The 20,000-nt window shown below is 40.4% G+C and overlaps 2 protein-coding genes across 3 annotated transcripts in view; both read right to left on the bottom strand.

Annotated features, from left to right (window-relative positions):
- Positions 1 to 8,364, bottom strand: part of LOC133662477 (oocyte zinc finger protein XlCOF6.1-like) — a 10,390-nt gene extending 2,026 nt beyond the window's left edge. Inside the window, exons 1-2 of one of the 2 annotated variants that reach the window (XM_062066518.1) lie at positions 7,978 to 8,364; positions 6,455 to 6,712 (exon numbers count right to left, since the gene is read on the bottom strand). In XM_062066518.1, the coding sequence (XP_061922502.1) occupies positions 6,455 to 6,712; positions 7,978 to 8,170 (451 nt within the window). In that variant the 5' untranslated portion in view covers positions 8,171 to 8,364. The remainder of the gene's footprint in view (positions 1 to 6,454; positions 6,713 to 7,977) is intronic. The other variant, XM_062066523.1, reaches the window with a different exon arrangement.
- Positions 8,365 to 11,074: 2,710 nt separating this feature from the next.
- LOC133662473 (zinc finger protein OZF-like) lies at positions 11,075 to 18,728 on the bottom strand. The gene is made up of 2 exons (XM_062066503.1): positions 18,203 to 18,728; positions 11,075 to 12,160 (listed from the first exon to the last, which is right to left on the bottom strand). The coding sequence occupies exons 1-2, from the start codon at positions 18,393 to 18,395 to the stop codon at positions 11,247 to 11,249; spliced, it is 1,107 nt and encodes a 368-aa protein (XP_061922487.1). The 5' UTR covers positions 18,396 to 18,728; the 3' UTR covers positions 11,075 to 11,246.
- Between the last annotated feature and the right edge of the window lie 1,272 nt (positions 18,729 to 20,000).

Here is a 20,000-nt window from a genome sequence, read left to right as displayed (position 1 = left end):
CCGCGAATGATTCCCGGGCGCGGCCACCGCTGCTGCCCGCTGCTCCCCTCACCTCCCAGGGGGTGATCAAGGGTGATGGGTCAAATGCAGAGAATAATTTCGCCACACCTAGTGTGACAATCATTGGTACTTAGAAAAGCAGCTACCATGAAATGCTCAGTCATTCACAAACAAGGACGGGGCTGTGTGAACAAATGCGTGAGCAAATTGGGGAACAGTTTAAGAACAGCATTTCTCAACAAGCTAGGATGAAAGGGGATGCAAAACAATAACAGTGCAATACTTTTTCATAACATGGTCACTACTGCCTAGTTTCTCTTGTTATATTCTTATTTAACTGTTATATTTTTATTCTCATTGTTGCTTTTTATTTTTATTGTAAAATTTTTCTATTTTGTTTCCATTTATACCCCCATTATTTACTTTTTACTTTTTAAATTCAATCTCAATTCTGTACACTACTGCTGGAATTTTAATTTTCCTGAGGGAACTCTCCTGAAGGAATCAATAAAGTACTATCTATCTATCTATACTTGTTGTCTTTGTTTCCATGCCATCTACCATTTGATATTGTTGGAATATCAATGGCAAATTATTGTTAAAATTGTATGATTTTTGTATAATTTGAAGGTTAAAAAATAAATTGTGGGAAAAAAAAGCCTTGATATTAGTGAGAATAGTAAGCAGTCATAGCCATAAATGGTATGGTAATAAAACTAGCATAGGCTAAAAAAGAAATAAATCTGTGATTCCGTTTTTTGGCCATGGTTGCCTCATTTTCGGTTTCGGACAAGAATTTGCATTACAGCGTATACTTAATTATTAGCGATTAATGCTTTAAAAATGTAATATCGGAAATAATCGGTATCGGTTTCAAAAAGTAAAATGTATGACTTTTTAAAACGCCCTTGTACGGAGTGGTACACAGGCGTAGGGAGAAGCGCAGTCGTCCCAATCACTTAATACCCACGGCTTTTCACACACACAAGTGAATGCAATGCATGCTTGGTCAACAGCCATACAGGTCACACTGAGGGTAGCTGTGTAAACAACTTTAACACTGTTACAAATATGCGCCACACTGTGAACCCACACCAAATAAGAATGACAAACACATTTCGGGAGAACATCCTCACCGTAACACAACATAAACACAACAGAACAAATACCCAGAACCCCTTGCAGCACTAACTCTTCCGGGACGCTACAATATACACCTCAACCTCCTCATGCTCTCTCAGGGAGAGCATGTCCCAAATTCCAAGCTGCTGTTTTGAGGCATGTTAAAAAAAATAATGCACTTTGTGACTTCAATAATAAATATGGCAGTGCCAGGTTGGCATTTTTTTCATAACTTGAGTTGATTTATTTTGGAAAACCTTGTTGCATTGTTTAATGCATCCAGTGTGGCATCACAACAAAATTAGGCATAATAATGTGTTAATTCCACGACTGTATATATCGGTATCGGTTGATATCGGAATCGGTAATTAAGAGTTGGACAATATCGGGATATCGGCAAAAAACCATTATCGGACATCTCTATTAATTATCATCGTCAAAATATCGCGATAACACCGTATATCAAGTAAGCAGGCGAAAAAGACAAATTTTCACCTGGACAAACTTTCTTGCAAATTGTGATGTTTTACCACCATTTTTACGTACAATTATAACATCGCAAGCCGACAGTGTTGTAGTTTATTAGTATTTTTAATTAATTTAACAGCCAAAGTATTATCCTGCAGGTTTTACAACTGCGCGACAATTGTAACATCTAATTGACACATTTCACTACTTTGTCGTCGTTACGCTAATAAATGTATCAAATTAAAGTTACTTTAACATACCTGAGATATTTAATAAGTGCTAGTTTCTTTTTTGTCTTCTTATTGTGGCAAAACTCTCCCAGATTATTCTTTTCCTTTCGTTTTTGGTCAAGTGCTGCTGTTGGTGTACGTTGCTCATATACGCCCGTGTCGAAACCACAGCAAGAGCGCAATGGTTCCGATGTCCTCCAGCGTTGCGCGGCACTGATTCGTGACTTGCTTTTTATTAGTTTTATTGAATTTTAAAGAAATATACTGTACACGTCAGATTTGCACAATATGAACGCATAGGTGACTTAAATTGTCAAATACGTCAAATTAAATTGGAAAAGAGAATACCGTCCAAATGTTTAAGTGTTTGGTCGGCAATTTTACATAATTTAATCCGGCAATTGTCTTCAACAGATAAAAACTAGATTGGCCGGCCGATCCACATTTTGGTATTGTCGATACTAGAGTAGTATCGATAATGGTCCAATATGATTTTAATATTTTTCAGGCTCATTTATGTTTTTTGTCACAAGTATCAGTGTTTTTTGTGTTGATCAAATATAATGTATTCATTGTTTCAAAAGTCGGGGGTAATTAATCATTGGAAGGCTTTGGTGGTAAAAAAAAAAAAAAAAAAGAAAAAAAAGATTTAAATTAGAGCAAAAAGCAGTTTTTGTTGAGGTATTTTGCTTTTTATTTTTCCTAAAACAATTATAAATAACTGATGTAGACCACAAGGAAGTGTTTTAAATGTAGAAAGAAATCATAATATATACATTAATTACCATAAGTTTATCAAGTATATAAAGTAAAAGTACCAATGATTGTCACACACACACTAGGTGTGGGGGAATGTGTCCTCTGCATTTGACCCATCCCCTTGTTCACCCCCTGGGAGGTGAGGGGAGCAGTGAGCAGCAGCGATGGCCACGCTCGGGAATCATTTTTGGTGATTTAACCCCCAATTCCCACCCTTGATGTCACATCTTTATCTAGTCAACAATGTTAGGAACTACAATCCTGTCGAAAATGCTGAGCAGTTTATGTAAAGTCGTGATCAAAAGTTTACATACACTTGTGAAGGACATAATGTCATGGCTGTCTTGATTTTCCAATAATTTCTACAACTCTTACTTTTTTGTGACGGAGTGATTGGAACACATACTTGTTGGTCACAAAAAAACATTCATGAAGTTTGGTTCTTTTATGAATTTATTATGGGTCTACTGAAAATATGACCAAATCTGCTGGGTCAAAAGTATACATGCAGCAACATACATTATCAATTTTTGTAATCTAATCAAATTAGCTTCATGGCATGGCCTCTTAACTTCATGTGAGTGATTATTATTGACGACACCTGTTGACTTCTCTGAGCCCATTTAAATAGGGCACATGTGATGCAGTCATTAGACTCGGTTACAAAAGCGACAATGGGAAAGTCAAAAGAACTCAGCACAGATCTGAAACAAGGAATCATTGACTTGAACAAGTCAGGAAAGTCACTTGGAGCCATTTCAAAGCAGCTTAAGGTCCCAAGAGCAACTGTGCAGACATTTGTTTGCAAGTATAAAATGCATGGCACAGTTTTGTCACTGCCACGATCAGGAAGAAAACGCAAGCTATCACCTGCTGCTGAGAGAAAATTGGTCAGGATGATCAAGAGTCAACCGAGAACCACCAAAAAGCAGGTCTGCAATGAATTGGAAGCTGCTAGAACCCAGGTGTCATTGTCCACAGTCAAGCGTGTTTTGCATCGCCATGGACTAAGAGGCTACCTTGCTCCAGAAGCGACACCTTAAGGCTCGTCTAAAGTTTGCTGCTGATCACATGGACAAAGATAAGACCTTCTGGAGGAAAGTTCCGTGGTCAGGTGAAACAAAAATTGAGCAGTTTGGCCACAATACCCAGCAATATGTTTGGAGGAGAAAAGGTGAGGCCTTTAATCCCAGGAACACCATTCCTACCGTCAAGCATGGTGGTGGTAGTATTATATTCTGGGCCTGTTTTTCTGCCAATGGAACCGGTGCTTTACAGAGAGTAAATGGAACAATGAAAAAGGAGGATTACCTCCAAATTCTTCAGGACAACCTAAAATCATCAGCTCAGAGGTTGGGTCTTGGGCGCAGTTGGGAGTTCCAACAGGACAATGACCCCGAACACACGTCAAAAGTGGTAAAGGAATGGCTAAATCGGGCTAGAATTAAGGTTTTAGAATGGCCTTCTCAAAGTCCTGATTTAAGCCCCATTGAGAACATGTGGACAATGCTGAAGAAACAAGTCCATGTCAGAAAACCAACAAATGTAGCTGAATTGCACCAATTTTGTCAAGAGGAGTGGTCAAAAATTCAACCAGAAGCTTGTGGATGGCTACCAAAAGCGCCTTATTGCAGTGAAACTTGCCAAGGGAAATGTAACCAAATATTAAAGGCCTACTGAAAGCCACTACTACCGACCACACAGTCTGATAGTTTATACATCAATGATGAAATCTTAACATTGAAACACATGCCAATACGGCCGGGTTAACTTATAAAGTGCAATTTTAAAATTCCCGCCACACTTCCGGTTGAAAAAGTATTTTGTATAGGATTTATGCGCGTGACGTCACAAAATCCACGGAAGTGGTTGGACCCCATCGAACCCGATACAGAAACCTCTTGTTTTCGTCGACAAAATTCCACAGTATTCTGGACATCTGTGTTGGTGAATCTTTTGCAATTTGTTTAATGAACAATGGAGGCTGCAAAGAAGAACGTTGTAGGTGGGATCGATCGGTGTATTAGCGGCTAAGTACAATACTTACAGCAACACAACAAGGACTACTTACTACGCCTAGCCGATGCTTGCCCCCAAACCCACGGATGAAGTCCTTCGTCGCGCCGTCGATCGCTGGAACGCAGGTGAGCACGGCTGTTGATGGGAAGATGAGGGCTGGCTGGCGTAGGTGGAGCGCTAATGTTTTTATCATAGTTCTGTGAGGTCCATTTGCTAAGTTGCTAAATTAGCCTTAGCGTCATTAGCAACAGCATTGTTAAGCCTTACCAGGCTGAGAATTTTTAACCGTGTAGTTACATGTACATGGTTTAATAGTATTGTTGATCTTCTGTCTATCTTTCCAGTCAGGGGTTTATTTATTTTGTTTCTATCTTCATTTGAGAACGATGCTATCACGTTAGCTCAGTAGCTAAGTGTGTCACCGATGTATTGTCGTGGGGATAAAAGTCACTTTAAATGTCCATTTTGCGTTCTTGACTCTCATTTTCAAGAGGATATAGTATCCGAGGTGGTTTAAAATACAAATCCGTGATCCACAATAGAAAAAGGAGAGAGTGTGGAATCCAATGAGCCAGCTTGTACCTAAGTTACGGTCAGAGCGAAAAAAGATACGTCCATCACTGCCTCTCCAGTCCTTCACTGTAACGTTCCTCATCTACGAATCTTTCATCCTCGCTCAAATTAATGGGGTAATCGTCGCTTTGTCGCTCCGAATCTCTCGCTCCATTGTAAACAACGGGGAATTGTGAGGAATACTAGCTCCTGTGACGTCACGCTACTTCCGGTACAGGCAAGGCTTTTTTTTTTATCAGCGAGCAAAAGTTGCAAACTTTATCGTCGATTTTCTCTACTAAATCCTTTTAGCAAAAATATGGCAATATCGCGAAATGATCAAGTATGACACACAGAATGGATCTGCTATTCCCGTTTAAATAAAAACAATTCATTTCAGTAGGCCTTTAACATGGCTGTATGGATACTTTTGACCCAGCAGATTTGCTCACATTTTCAGTAGATCCATAATAAATTCATAAAAGAACCAAACTTCATGAATGTTTTTTGTGACCAACAAGTACGCGCTCCAATCACTCTATCGCAAAAAAAGAAGAGTTGTAGAAATGATTGGAAACTCAAGACAGCCATGACATTATGTTCTTTACAAGTGTATGTAAACTTTTGACCACGACTGTATAGTTTTTAAGTCAACATTGTTTTGTGTCATCATTTGAATTCTAGCAAGGTTATTTGCTGCTGCACTTATGTTTGCTGACGAGGTATTTCCGGGAGAAGGTTCTGTCACACACACTGCAGCTGAAAGGCTTCTCGCCCGTGTGCCTTCGCGCGTGTGTCAACAAAGTGTACTTTTGCGAGAACCTCTGACCGCAAACCCTGCAGGCGAAAGGTTTCTCCCCCGTGTGTCTCCTCGTGTGCTTTACCAAGCGAGAATAGTTCGCCGCAGACCGAGCAAAGGAAGAGTTTCTTGCCCGTGTGCGTCCTCGAGTGGGTCGTTAAGTTCGCTTTCTGAGAGAACCGCTTCCCGCACGCCGAGCAGGTAAACGGTTTCTCACTGGGAAGTGTTTTTTCCCCCGCGTGCGTCCTGGCGTGCCTCAGCAAATTGCACTTCTGGGAGAAGCTTTCGCCACAAAGTGAACAAGCAAAGGGTTTCTCGCCCGTGTGCGTCCTCATGCGCCTCTCCAATGTGGAGCGGTCCCTAAAACTGGTGTTGCAGACCGAGCACGAGAATGTGTTTTCTCCGGTGTGGATTCTTGTGTGTGTCGTCAAACTGCCTTTGAGAGTGAATCTTCTACCGTCTTCATGGTCCGTGTCAAGAGAGTGTCACCTGGCGTCGTCACTACCTGGCAGCGCAGCTAAGAGGCTGTCTGCTTCCCATCTTCTCTTCTCTGAACTTTGACTCTCATCAAGCTGGGACAGCCGAGCTTCGTCGTCATCATTTTCACTCTGGGCCGCCTCATGGGTCACTGCAAACTTGCTGATGTCGGCATCCTCCCGAGTACACACATGCTCCTCCTTAATGTGGGGGGGCTTTGGCTCCTCTCGCTCCATCCTGGTGCCCCACACCTGCAGCTCAGGGGGAAAAGCTACTTCACCGACGTCTGCAAAACACAAACACCTGAATTAGAAACCCAGTAAAACATATACCAAAACCCTTATTTGGCTATTTTTTTAAGATCTTTAAATGATATTGCCTTTACATTGTTAATGAATGTGAACAATTCAATATCTTATAATAAGATACCCTACTTTCGCACAAGATAGTATGGAGTGCAAAATAAGCAGTGGTGTGCCGTCAGGGCCAGCAAGGCCTTCTCTGCTGACCTAACATAACCAGAAATCATGATCATAATTAAAGATAAAAGTTATTTTTTAAATGTACTTTCCCTAAATATCTAAAAGTATTTATGTTCTCTTCATGTCATGTTATGCTCCTTCCAGCACTGTTGTTTTTAGTTTATTTTAGGGCGGTATAGCTCGGTTGGTAGAGTGGCCGTGCCATCAACCTGAGGGTTGCAGGTTCGATTCCCGCTTCCGCCATCCTAGTCACTGCCGTTGTGTCCTTGGGCAAGACACTTTACCCACCTGCTCCCAGTGCCACCCACACTGGTTTAAATGTAACTTAGATATTGGGTTTTCACTATGTAAAGCGCTTTGAGTCACTAGAGAAAAGCGCTATATAAATATAATTCACTTCACTTCACTTTATAGAGTTTTTATCCAATCAGAATTCAGCTAGCTTATGTTGCCATGCTTTACCAAATCTGCCAGAGGCCTTCAGATTCAGCAATGCGGGCGTTACAGCGAACGGGGACACACAGTGATAGACAGTTGCGTTAGCCAATCAGATCACGAGTTATTGTCAGTAAGGCCTTCTAAGTGGCTTGAGGCAGATATAAACTTGACTCACATGTGAACTCGATGTGCCATCCCATTCCTAACCCATAGGGTTCAATATGATGTCGGTCCACCTTTTGCAGCTATTACAGCTTCAACTCTTCTGAGTATGTATATAGGAATTTTCGACCATTCTTCCAAAAGCGCATTGGTGAGGTCACACACTGATGTCTGTCTGACTCTCAGTCTCCGTTTTGATTCATACCAAAGGTGTTCTATCGGGTTCAGGTCAGGACTCTGTGCAGGCCAGTCAAGTTCATCCACACCAGACTCTGTCATTTATGTCTTTATGGACCTTGCTTTGTGCACAGTCATGTTGAAAGACGAAGGGGCCCACTCCAAACTGTTCCCACAAGGTTGTGGCCGGGCCAAAGTAATTAAGACACCTGATTCTCATCAGTAACATTGTCATGGAGATTTCCGAACGATAAAATATCAAGTTACTAAACATATGAGAGTAAGAACCAACCTGCTCTGTGTGTTTCCAGTCCATGCTTGAAAACAGCGTCCAGTAGTTGACGTTGTTGCTCGTTCTTCTCTTTTGTTCGACAAAGTTCCTCCTCGTACTCTGCTATCGTTCTTTCGAACATGACAAATATTTCTTCCGCGGCGGCACAAAGTCGCTCCTTCGCCAACTCTCTCAGCATTTGGACTTTACACATTTTCACAGTGTCACCATGTTATTTTGACTCGCTTTAGCATGCGATGCTAACTTCCGGGTCTTTTGTTCGACGCTCTAAACTAAGCTATCCGAAGAAGCTTCTAAGTGCAGCAAAGATGAACAATTACGAAGTTTTACTATGATATGAAATAAATATTATGATAGTAAAAAAAACAAATTTTTGAAAGAAATGACACGAACTTTACTTTACGCTCTGCTAATGTAATCTTCAAGACGTCCTCTTATTTCTTCTTCTACTTGTTTTGGTTTACTGGTGGGTCGAACCCATAGTCTAAAAGGTGCATACCGCCCTCTAGTGTACTAAGGGGGCGGTACCAAGTTAAAGTACCAATGATTGTCTCATACACACACACACTAGTGTGGTGAAATGTGTCCTCTGCATTTGACCCATCCCCTTGTTCACCCCCTGGGAGTTGAGGGGAGCAGTGGGCAGCAGCGGTGCCGCGCCCGGGAATCATTTTTAGTGATTTAACCCCCAATTCCAACACTTGATGCTGAGTGAGGGAGGTAATAGGTCCCATTTTTATAGTCTTTGGTATGACTCGGCCGGGGTTTGAACGCACAACCTACCGATCTCAGGGCGGACACTCTAACCACTAGGCCACAGTGTGTGCTATACACCAGCACCTTTTTCATTGGACCAAACAAATAAGTGAACATGAAAATACAATAAGCAAACAAACATATCCAGAAAACGCATTTGTGTTGGATTGCTGCCATCTAGTGGTGTAATTGGGGTACTGAATTAGTATAAAAACACTTTGTTCTATTGGGATATATTATTCATTCATCCATTTTCTACCGCTTGTCCCTTTTGGAATTGCGGGGGGTCGTTGGAGCCTATCCCAGCTGCATTCGGGCGGAAGGCGGGGTACACCCTGGACAAGTCGCCACCTCATCACAGGGCCAACACAGATAGACGGACAACATTCACACTCACATTCACACACTAGGGCCAATTTAGTGTTGCCAATCAACCTATCCCCATTATGTTGGGATATAATTAAGACAATGAAGGATGAAGTGATTAAGAAATGTTTAGTATATATATATGCTTAGAATAGGCCTTTCTGAGTTCTGAGTTCCAGTTGGAACTGGGTACAAGTTCAGGCATACACACATTCACTCTTATCGCCCACATTCTTGCCACTGTTGACGTGGCTTCTTTGCCAAGGTCTGAAGGACAACACCAGATATGAAGTCGGAGTCCAGGAAGGAGAAGGCAGAAGAAGAATCCACGCCTGGAAGCAGACACCTCATTGCATATTTATACATTGTGACATATATTGTAAGAGCGCGAGGGGAAGGGCACGTCCGGAAAGCCCTGTGTAAGTCGCCGTGTTGATACTAGGGACAGATAGCGCTCAGACAAATTGTATTAGAATTGTATCCAATAGGGAATAAATACTTCTGATTTGAAGTTTACGCATCATGTCCTCTTTAAACATCTTCTGGCTCCAGATTAAACAAATACGTTGACAGTTCTATTCTATATTATGGTATTTTCGACCGTAGCATTTTTTTTTTTTAATTTACCCTCAGCATATTCTAAACACATTTTTTTATTCACGATATATTTTATACTAATTTGTTTTGTCAGCGCTAACAAAACAAAAAGAGCTTCTGGTACATTTCAACTAAATGATAAATGACAATATAGTCAATCGTTCAATAACAAACATTGAGCTAGTAATAGGTTTTCTATAGTCTCATTCAGTATTCTAGTATAGAAATGACAGCATGTTGGTCGTAGGCGCGGTGACTCATTAATGATGCTTTAGGCCAGGGGTGTCCAAAGTGCAGCCCGGGGGCCATATACAGCTAAATGCTCGGTTTCGTTGGCCCGCCGCATATTGTAGAAATAAACAAAAAACAACAGTAAAAATGTGAGGAAAAAAGAGCAAAAAACACTAATGTAGAGAGAAAAAACTGAAATTGTGATACTAATAAATAATAATAATATATGCTTTGCAACCAATTACATAAAGATTACAAAGTTTTATTGTTAAATTTGTGTAGCATCTGTTTTAAGCAGTTTTATTATTTTCTTTCAAAAGTATATAATGCCCCCTACATGTTTTATATTTTCAACATGCAGCCCTTGGTTAAAAAAAAAAGAAGTTTGGATCGCCCTGCCTTGGGCTAATTAGAAAATATGATACACCGATATCATATCCATGACATAATGCCGAACAATGCAGTGAACATTTTGCTTATTCCTTTAGTCAACAATGCTACTTAAACCTCATAAGGCCCAAACTGTTTGTTTAAATGTTTTTTTTTTTTTTTTAATTTCTCTTTGCTATTTGGGCTTATTGGACCCTAATTAGAATAAAAACTAAGAATCATATGATGTACTTAGTCCATAAGTACACAAACGTGTACTTCATGTTTAGTGCCATGCTAATTCTTGTTTTTACACTTTTTTTCCCTCCAAATTCCATTGTATGTTATACTCTTCTGACGCCACCAGATGGCAGTATAAGTGTCCACATAAGCGGCCATAAGACCCCAATTCAGTAGTGTACACAATTTTGGAAATAAGAGCTAAAAGGTGCTGTCCACGCATGTGGCCACTAAGCCTTTAGAGGTTTCAAATTAATATAAGATTTAAGAAATGTGATTGTCTTCATTGTTACTTTTTAAAAATAGTGAAATAGTGCAAAAACTATTTGACTTTATAACTGCAACACCCCAAACGTCCAACTGGGATGCGCCACGTGTTCAAACTTGCTTCCGTTTTGGGGTCACACACTGAAAATGCAATGGACGCAGGACAATCTGTACCAAAAATCCCCCCCAAGGTTGAAACCACAGATGAGCATTCCTTCCTGGATGAACATACTTCTCAAAGTCAGGGATTTTCCAAACACCCTTACTCCCAATTAGGGTCTCACTCATCTTTTATTTAGGGTCACATGTAAACTTGTCTACAAGAAGAAAGATAGATTATTTGGATGACAAAGTGTTTTATACACATTTGGATTAACGATATACATAAAGGCATGAAATACAATCACAAATACCTGATGTTTATGCTCCAATAAAAGTCATATTTAGGCAGGGAAACGTGTTTGACTGCTGCTGCTCTCGCCAGCACACTTGTGTTTGTTAAGCTGGTGCTTATAAGAGAACTTTTTCTCGCACACATTGCAACTGAATGGTTTCTCGCCGGTGTGCGTTCTCGTGTGGACTTTCAAAGTCCCCTTTATTGAGAACCTTTTACCGCAGACCAAGCAGGAAAAGGGTTTTTCCCCCGTGTGCGTCCGTGTGTGTCCAATCAAATGTCCCCTCTGAGAGAACCTCTCGCCGCAAAACGAGCACTGGAACGGTTTCTCGCCGGTGTGCGTTCTCATGTGTTGGATGAGAGCGGGACGGACGCTGAAGCGCGTGTTGCAGACCGAACACGAGAAGGGCTTTTCTCCCGTGTGCGTTCGATTGTGTCTGATCAGGTTGCCTTTCAGCGAGAATCTTTCGCCGCAAACCGAGCACGCGAATGGCTTCTCGCCCGTGTGTGTTCTCATGTGCGAAATCAAATGTGCCTGTCGGATAAACGTCTTACCGCAAACTGAGCACCTGATTGTTTTTCCTCCCGTGTGGATCATCGTGTGTCTCTTCAAAGTCGTCTTCCTGTCGAACGTTTCGTCACATTGAGAGCATTTAAAGTGTTTGTTAATGTCACCTCTGAAGTCCCCGTCGTCGCTGTCAGGAGAGTGTGGCATCTTCTCATTATCAGACAGCGGCGCTAAGAAGCGTGCCGCTTCTAATCGTCTTTGACTGCAATCAAGCTGTGGCCACTGAGCTCCGTCCTCATCATCTTCACTCTTCACGATCACACAAGTGACCGGAAACTTGCTGACGTCGGCATCCTTCTGAAGCCACGTTGGCTCTTCCTCTTTAATGTGGGGGGGCTGTGACTCCACCTGGCTCCACTGTTGCTGCTCAGGGGGAAGATCTTCCTCACTGACATCTGCAGGACAAAAACACAAACATTCTTAAGAAAAGTCCAGTCATATATTATAGTTAGAGATGTCCGATAATATCGGACTGCCGATATTATCGGCCGATACATGCTTTAAAATGTAATATCGGAAATTATTGGAATCGGTTTCAAATTAACGGTATCGGTTTCAAAAAGTAAAATGTATGACTTTTTAAAGGCCTACTGAAATGAATTTTTTTTATTTAAACGGGGATAGCAGATCTATTCTATGTGTCATACTTGATCATTTCGCGATATTGCCATATTTTTGCTGAAAGGATTTAGTATAGAACAACGACGATAAAGATCGCAACTTTTGGTATGTGATAAAAAAAAGGCTTGCCCCTACCGGAAGTAGCGTGACGTAATCAATTGAACATATACGCAAAGTTCCCTATTGTTTACAATGATGGCCGCATGAAGTGAGAGAGATTCGGACCGAGAAAGCGACAATTTCCCCATTAATTTGAGCGAGGATGAAAGATTTGTGGATGAGTAAAGTGCAAGTGAAGGACTAGTGGGGAGTTGAAGCTATTCAGATAGGGAAGATGCTGTGAGAGCCGGGGGTGACCTGATATTCAGCTGGGAATGACTACAACAGTAAATAAACACAAGACATATATATACTCTATTAGCCACAACACAACCAGGCTTATATTTAATATGCCACAAATTAATCCTGCATAAAAACACCTACGTGTTTGTTATGCTAGCTCCTAGCTCCTCTGCTAGCTCCTAGCTCCATAGAACGCGCCAATACAATTCAAACACCTGATCAACACACACAATCACTCAGCCCAAAAGACCGTTCACCTAACCCAAGGTTCATAAAGCTTATATATTTTTAAAAAGTTACGTACGTGACGCGCACGTACGGTCAAGCTATCAAATGTTTAGCAGCCAAGGCTGCATACTCACGGTACCTGGTATTCAGCTGGGAATGACTAAAACAGTAAATAAACACAAGACATATATTTACTCTATTAGCCACAACACAACCAGGCTTATATTTAATATGACACAAATTAATCCTGCATAAAAACACCTACGTCTTTGTTATGCTAACTCCTAGCTCCTATGCTAGCTCCTAGCTCCATAGAACACGCCAATACAATTCAAACACCTGATCAACACACACAATCACTCAGCCCAAAAGACTGTTCACCTAACCCAAGGTTCATAAAGCTTATATATTTTAAAAAAGTTACGTACATACGCGAAAAAAAAGTTGCGCACATACGGTCAAGCGATCAAATGTTTAGAAGCCAAAGCTGCATACTCACGGTAGCACGTCTGCGTCTTTGTCATCCAAATCAAAGTAATCCTGGTAAGAGTCTGTGTTGTCCCAGTTCTCTACAGGCGTCTGTGTATCGAAGTCAAAAGTCCTCCTGGTTAGAGTCTCTGTTATCCGAGTTCTTCCATCTTGACTGCATCTTTCGGGAATATAAACAAAGACGCGCCGGCTGTGTACTGTTGTTGCTGACTTCGTTCGAAAAATACGTCCATTTCGCACCGACAACTTTCTTCTTTGCTTGCTCAGCTTCTTTCTCCATAATGCAATGAACATAATTGCAACAGATTCACGAACACAGATGTCCAGAATACTGTGGAATTATGAAATGAAAACAGAGCTTTTTCGTATTGGCTTCAATGTGGAAGGCATACCCGTGTTCCCCGGACTACGTCACGCGCATACGTCATCCTCAGAGGCGTTTCGAACCGGAAGTTTAGCGGCAAATTTCAAATGTCACTTTATAAGTTAACCCGGCCGTATTGGCATGTGTTATAATGTTAAGATTTCATCATTGATATATAAACTATCAGACTGCGTGGTCGGTAGTAGTGGGTTTCAGTAGGCCTTTAAAACGCCGCTATGTACGGAGTGGTACACGGATGTGAAGTACAGAGTACCAATAAACCTTAAAGGCACTGCCTTTGCGTGCCGGCCCAGTCACATAATATCTACGGCCTTTCACACACACAAGTGAATGCAAGCATACTTGATCAACAGCCATACAGGTCACACTGAGGGTGAGCGTATAAACAACTTTAACACTGTTACAAATATGCGCCACACTGTGAACCCACACCAAACAAGAATGACAAACACATTTTGGGAGAACATTCGCACCGTAACACAACATAAACACAACAGAACAAATACCCAGAACCCCTGCAGCACTAACTCTTCCAGGACGCTACAATATGCACCCCCCCACACACCACCTCAACCCTGCCCACCTCAACCTCTTCATGACACCACCAGATGGCAGTATAAGTGTCCACATAAGCAGCCATAAGACCCCAATTCAGTAGTGTACACAATTTTGGAAATAAGAGCTAAAAGGTGCTGTCCACGCATGTGGCCACTAAGCCTTTAGAGGTTAAATTAATCTGATCTGCACACTTTTAGGAGTTGTGGTAACACAAGGCGGCTTTAAATTCGATTCAGCCCTCAAATTATAGTTTCCCTCTCTCACTGTATACATTGATTTAGACATTTATTAGGAGATTGCACAGTACAGTACACATTTCGTACAATTGACCACTAAATGGTAACACCCCAATACGTTTTTCAACTTGTTTAAGTCGGGGGTCCACGTTAATCAATTCATGGTAAAAATATATACTATCATCATAATACAAAGCTCATCACCATAGGCGAGGATGGGAACGTAGATCGACCGGTAAATTGAGAGCTTTGCCTTCCGGCTCAGCTCCTTCTTCACCACAACGGATCGATACAGCGTCCGCATAACTGAAGACGCCGCACCGATCCGCCTGTCGATCTCACGATCCACTCTTCCCTCACTCGTGAACAAAACTCCGAGGTACTTGAACTCCTCCACTCCGCTAAATGGTAACACCCGAAGAAGTTTTTCAACTTGTTTAAGTTGGGGTCCACGTTAATCAATTCATGGTACAAATATATACTATCAGCATAATGCAGTCATCACACCAGTTAATCATCAGAGTATATAGATTGAATTATTTACAATCCGGGGGGTGGGATGTGGAGGGGGGGGGGGGGGGGGGGTTGATATCAGCACTTCAGTCATCAACAATTGCATCATCTGAGAAATGGACATTGAAACAGTGTAGGTCTGACTTGGTAGGATATGTACAGCGAGCAGTGAACATAGTGAGCTCAGAAAGCATAAGAACAAGTATATACATTTGATTATTTACAATCCGGGGAGGTGGGATGTGGTGGGGGGAGGGGGTTAGGCTAGGGTTGTAGTTGCCTGATAGTTGTTCTTTTAGTGCGGTTTTGAAGGAGGATAGAGATGCACTTTCTTTTACACCTGTTGGGAGTGCATTCCACATTAATGTGGCATAGAAGGAGAATGAGTTAAGACCTTTGTTAGATCGGAATCTGGGTTTAATGTGGTTAGTGGAGCTCCCCCTGGTGTTGTGTTATGGCGGTCATTTACATTAAGGAAGTAGTTTGACATGTACTTCGGTATCAGGGCGGTGTAGCGGATTGTATAGACTAGGCTCAGTGTAAGTTGTTTTACTCTGTCCTCCACCCTGAGCCAGCCCACTTTGGAGAAGTGGGTAGGAGTGAGGTGTGATCTGGGGCGGAGGTCTAGAAGTAACCTGATTAGCTTGTTCAGGGATGTTTGGAGTCTATAGATTTGAAGGTTTTGGAGGTGCATGCGTAGTCGAAAAAGGGTTGAATGAGAGAATCTTCATGGTGCTTTTGTTGACCAGAGAGGAGTTTATACTAAGGCTGAAACGACGTGTCGACGTCATCGGTTACGTAAATACGTCGACGCCGTTTTTGTGCGTCGACGCGTCGCATATTTACGTCACACTACCGTCATGGCGAAGCGCAAAGCAGACGATCAAAGCAGACGATGCGAGCGAGGGGGAAAAATCACGCCAAAAGTCGTCAAAAGTGTGGGAGTATTTCAATAAACAGCCTAATAATGTTGTTGTATGCACACTGTGTCGAGCGTAAATGGCCTATCATAGCAGCACAACGGCTATGAACGAACATTTGAAAAGAAAACCATCAACTAGTCAATCGTCCGCGTTAGCATACGTTGTCATCATTACACAAAAACATGAATGTGTGATTTGTATCTGCTAGGGGTGTAACGGTACGTGTTTTGTATTGAACCGTTTCGGTACGGGGCTTTCGGTTCGGCACGGGGGTGTACCGAACGAGTTTCTAAGCTAAAGCTAACTTTAGCTGCTAAAGTCTTAACAAGCTGCTTCGCTCCTCTGCGTCTGTCTCAGCACGCAGCATTGTCCCACCCACACAACCATCTGATTGGTACGCACGCAGCATTGTCCCACCCACACAACCATCTGATTGGTACGCACGCAGCTTTAGCTTTAGCTTAGAAACTAGTTCGGTACACCCCCGTACCGAACTAGTTTCTAAGCTAAAGCTAACTTTAGCTGCTAAAGTCTTAACAAGCTGCTTTGCTCCTTCTGCCTCTGTCTCAGCACGCAGCATTGTCCCACCCACACAATCATCTGATTGGTACACACAAAGCATTATCAGCCAATCAGCAGTGTGTATTCAGAGCGCATGTAGTCAGCGCTTCAGCGTGGAGCAGATAGGTGTTTAACAGGTGAGCATCAGGCAGCGGACTCTCCCCAAATGATAATAAACACCTCCCAGTCAACTACTAGTAACATCACTATGAGCCTGTTGACTTTCTAGGAATATAAACTGGAGCTCAGCTCACTCGCAGTCCTGGCTTGAGGTGAAGGCTAATTACCTTTTAGTTCCAGCCACATCGACCCCTTCTGTTTGCTATTTTCAGCTGCTGGGAATATTGTAAACATGAAAAGAACCAGAGCATGTAGACATGCTAACCTTTCTTCATTACGACTGTTAGTCACTCACTGGAATGAGTAGAATTGGTTATTGTGTACTGTGTTGGACTGGATGTTTATTTTGCACATTTTAAAAGCAATACTTAATGTTTACAGTGCTCCAGAATATTTAGATTGGCACTTTTTTGTATTGGATGTTCATCTTTATTTTTGCACATTTTAGCAAATAAGCAATACTTTCACTTTTGTTGAAATGTTTACACTGTTGTTACAGAATATTTAGTTTTGCACTTTTTTGTATTGGATGTTTATCTTTATTTTTGCACATTTTAAAGCAAAATAAGCAATACTTTTACTTTTGAACTGCTTATACTATATTGCAGAATATTAAGATTTGCACTGGATGTTGACTTTTATATTTGCACATTAAAAAGCAAATAAACTACTTTTAATTTTGTTAAATGTTAAAAGTTTTAAATGTTTACATTGTTACAGAATATTTAGTCATGTTGTTGTCAATGTTGACTGAGTGGCCATACTTATTTTTTTTTGTAAATAAAAGCCATGCCTTTTGAAAAAACTGGCCTACATTTATTTTTTCATCTTCATTTTGAATAAAAAAATAATCTATAGATTAATCGAAAAAAATAATCTATAGATAACCGATTAATCAAAAAAATAATCTATAGATTAATCGATAGAAAAATAATCGTTAGCTGCAGCCTTAGTATATACGTATTCTTAAATTGTATGTTACTGCTTTGGTTTCTTCATTAATCTGATTTGCACACTTTAAGGCGGCTTTAAATTCGATTCAGCCCTCTAATTATATTTTCCCTCTCTCACTGTATACATGTTTTAATATTTTGTGGTCGTAGATTATTCCAAACTTTGTAAGTTATTTGTGCAATTTTAAACTTCACTAGATCCATATATAGTTGTATTCTACACAGTACATTTGTTTTACAAATAATGAACATACCCATAATTAGTTTATGTGCTCTTTTTTTATAATGTGCATAACTTGTGTAAGTATTTCCCAAGACAGTAATGAAGATATGGCAAACGTGTAAACAGTGCGCAAGGTTTTATGGTTCAGGATGTGTTTCGTTTTTTGCAGCTGAGATAGGCTCCAGCACCCCCCGCGACCCCAAAAAGGGACAAGCGGTAGTAAATGGATGGATGGTTAAAAACAAACTACAAGTTATGAAATATGAGAGTAAGAAGAGAACCAACCTGCCATGTGTGACTCATTTGGAGGTTTGAAAACAGCGTCCAGTAGTTGACGTTGTCGCTCGTTCTCCTCTTTCGTTCGACAAAGTTCCTCCTCGTACTCCGCTATCGTTCTTTCCAAGACCACAAATATTTCTTCCACAACAGCAGTCATCCGCTCATTGACCAACGCTCGCAGCATTTGGACTTTGCACATTTTCAACACAACAGCAGCAGTTAGCGTGTGTTGCTAACTTCCGGGTCTCTTTTGTTAGCAGCTAACAAGCTAAGCTCAAACGAGAAGCTTCTTAGTACACTGAGACGAGGCCGTTATAAGAAAAAGTGACGTTTAGTCTACCACTAATTGACTAACAAAGAAATGTGTAATTAACGAGGAACACACTGCGCGACAAAAGAACACAAAAATAGCACTCCTCGTTAGCGTCTTGTTGCTACTTTCCTTTTTTTTCTTCGTCGTCGGAGACTTGGCGTTGTTTTCTTCTTCGTCTCATTTCAGACCAGACGCTGTTTGCTGCCCCCAGTGGCAACTTAGTGGTATTGATGCATTGTTTCCTTGAGCAGTTTCATATCCTTCGATGGCAGTTATAATTAAAAATTAACTGTAATTGTTAATTCCCGTAATATTCCTATTGGTTTTCTTTACATTAAAGACGTATGGAAGCACATTTCTGCTACTAAAAAAATGCCCCATTGGTTAGTCAAAATTGTTATGAGATACAAAAAGCCGAAATTATGACAAAAGAAAGTCAAACTTGTGATATAAAAAGTCGTAAATACAGGATAAAAAAGGCATAATTATGAGATAGAAAGTCCAAATTGGGATACATTGAAATTACGCAATAATGATGACTCATAATTATAAGAAAAAAAGTCCTAGTTATGAGCTACAAAGTCAAAATTATGAGATAAATTGCTTTAATTTGAGACACGTCTTAATTATAATATAAAATGTGATAATTATGACATTCAAAGTCTAAATTGAGATAAAGTCGAAATTTTGAGATCAAAAGTCACAAGTATTGGATAAAAACTCATACAAAAATCGAAATATTGAGACAAAAAGTCATAATTATTAGATAAAAACTCAAAATTGAGTTATGAGATTAAAAAGTCATAGTTATGAGATGGTCATAAATATATGATAAATCATAGTTGTTGGATAAAAAGTCATAATTGTAAGACAAGAAGTCAGGATTATGAGATAAAAAGTCTAAATTGAGATGAGAAAGTCGACGTTTCGAGAGAAAACGTCATAATTAGTAGATAAAAAGTGAACATTATGAGATAAAGTAGAATCGATGAGATCAAAAGTCACAATTATGAGATATAGTCATAATTATTAGATTAAAAAGTCATACAAAAATCGAAATTGTAAAACAAAAAGTCATATTTATTAGAAAAAAATAAATTGAGATAAAGTCGAAACTATCAATCAATCAATCAATCAATGTTTATTTATATAGCCCTAAATCACAAAAGTCTCAAAGGGCTGCACAAGCTATGAGATTAAAAGGTCATAATTATGGGATGGTCATAAATATATGATAGTAAGTCATAGTTGTTGGATAAAATGACATAATTGTAAGACAAAAAGTCAGGATTGTGAGATAAAAAGTCAAAATCGAGATAAGAAAGTTGACATTTTGAGGTAAAACGTCATAATTAGTAGATAAAAAGTCAAAATTATGAGATAAAGCAGAAGCAATGAGATCAAAAGTCACAATTAGATTAGATTAGATATCAGATAAAAACTCATAGAAAAAATAAAATGTTGATAATCTCGGAAATGTGAGACAAAAAG

The sequence above is a fragment of the Entelurus aequoreus genome, linkage group LG02, assembly GCF_033978785.1.
Source record: "Entelurus aequoreus isolate RoL-2023_Sb linkage group LG02, RoL_Eaeq_v1.1, whole genome shotgun sequence".
NCBI lineage: Eukaryota > Metazoa > Chordata > Actinopteri > Syngnathiformes > Syngnathidae > Entelurus > Entelurus aequoreus.
This window is presented reverse-complemented; position numbering and strand designations above follow the sequence as displayed.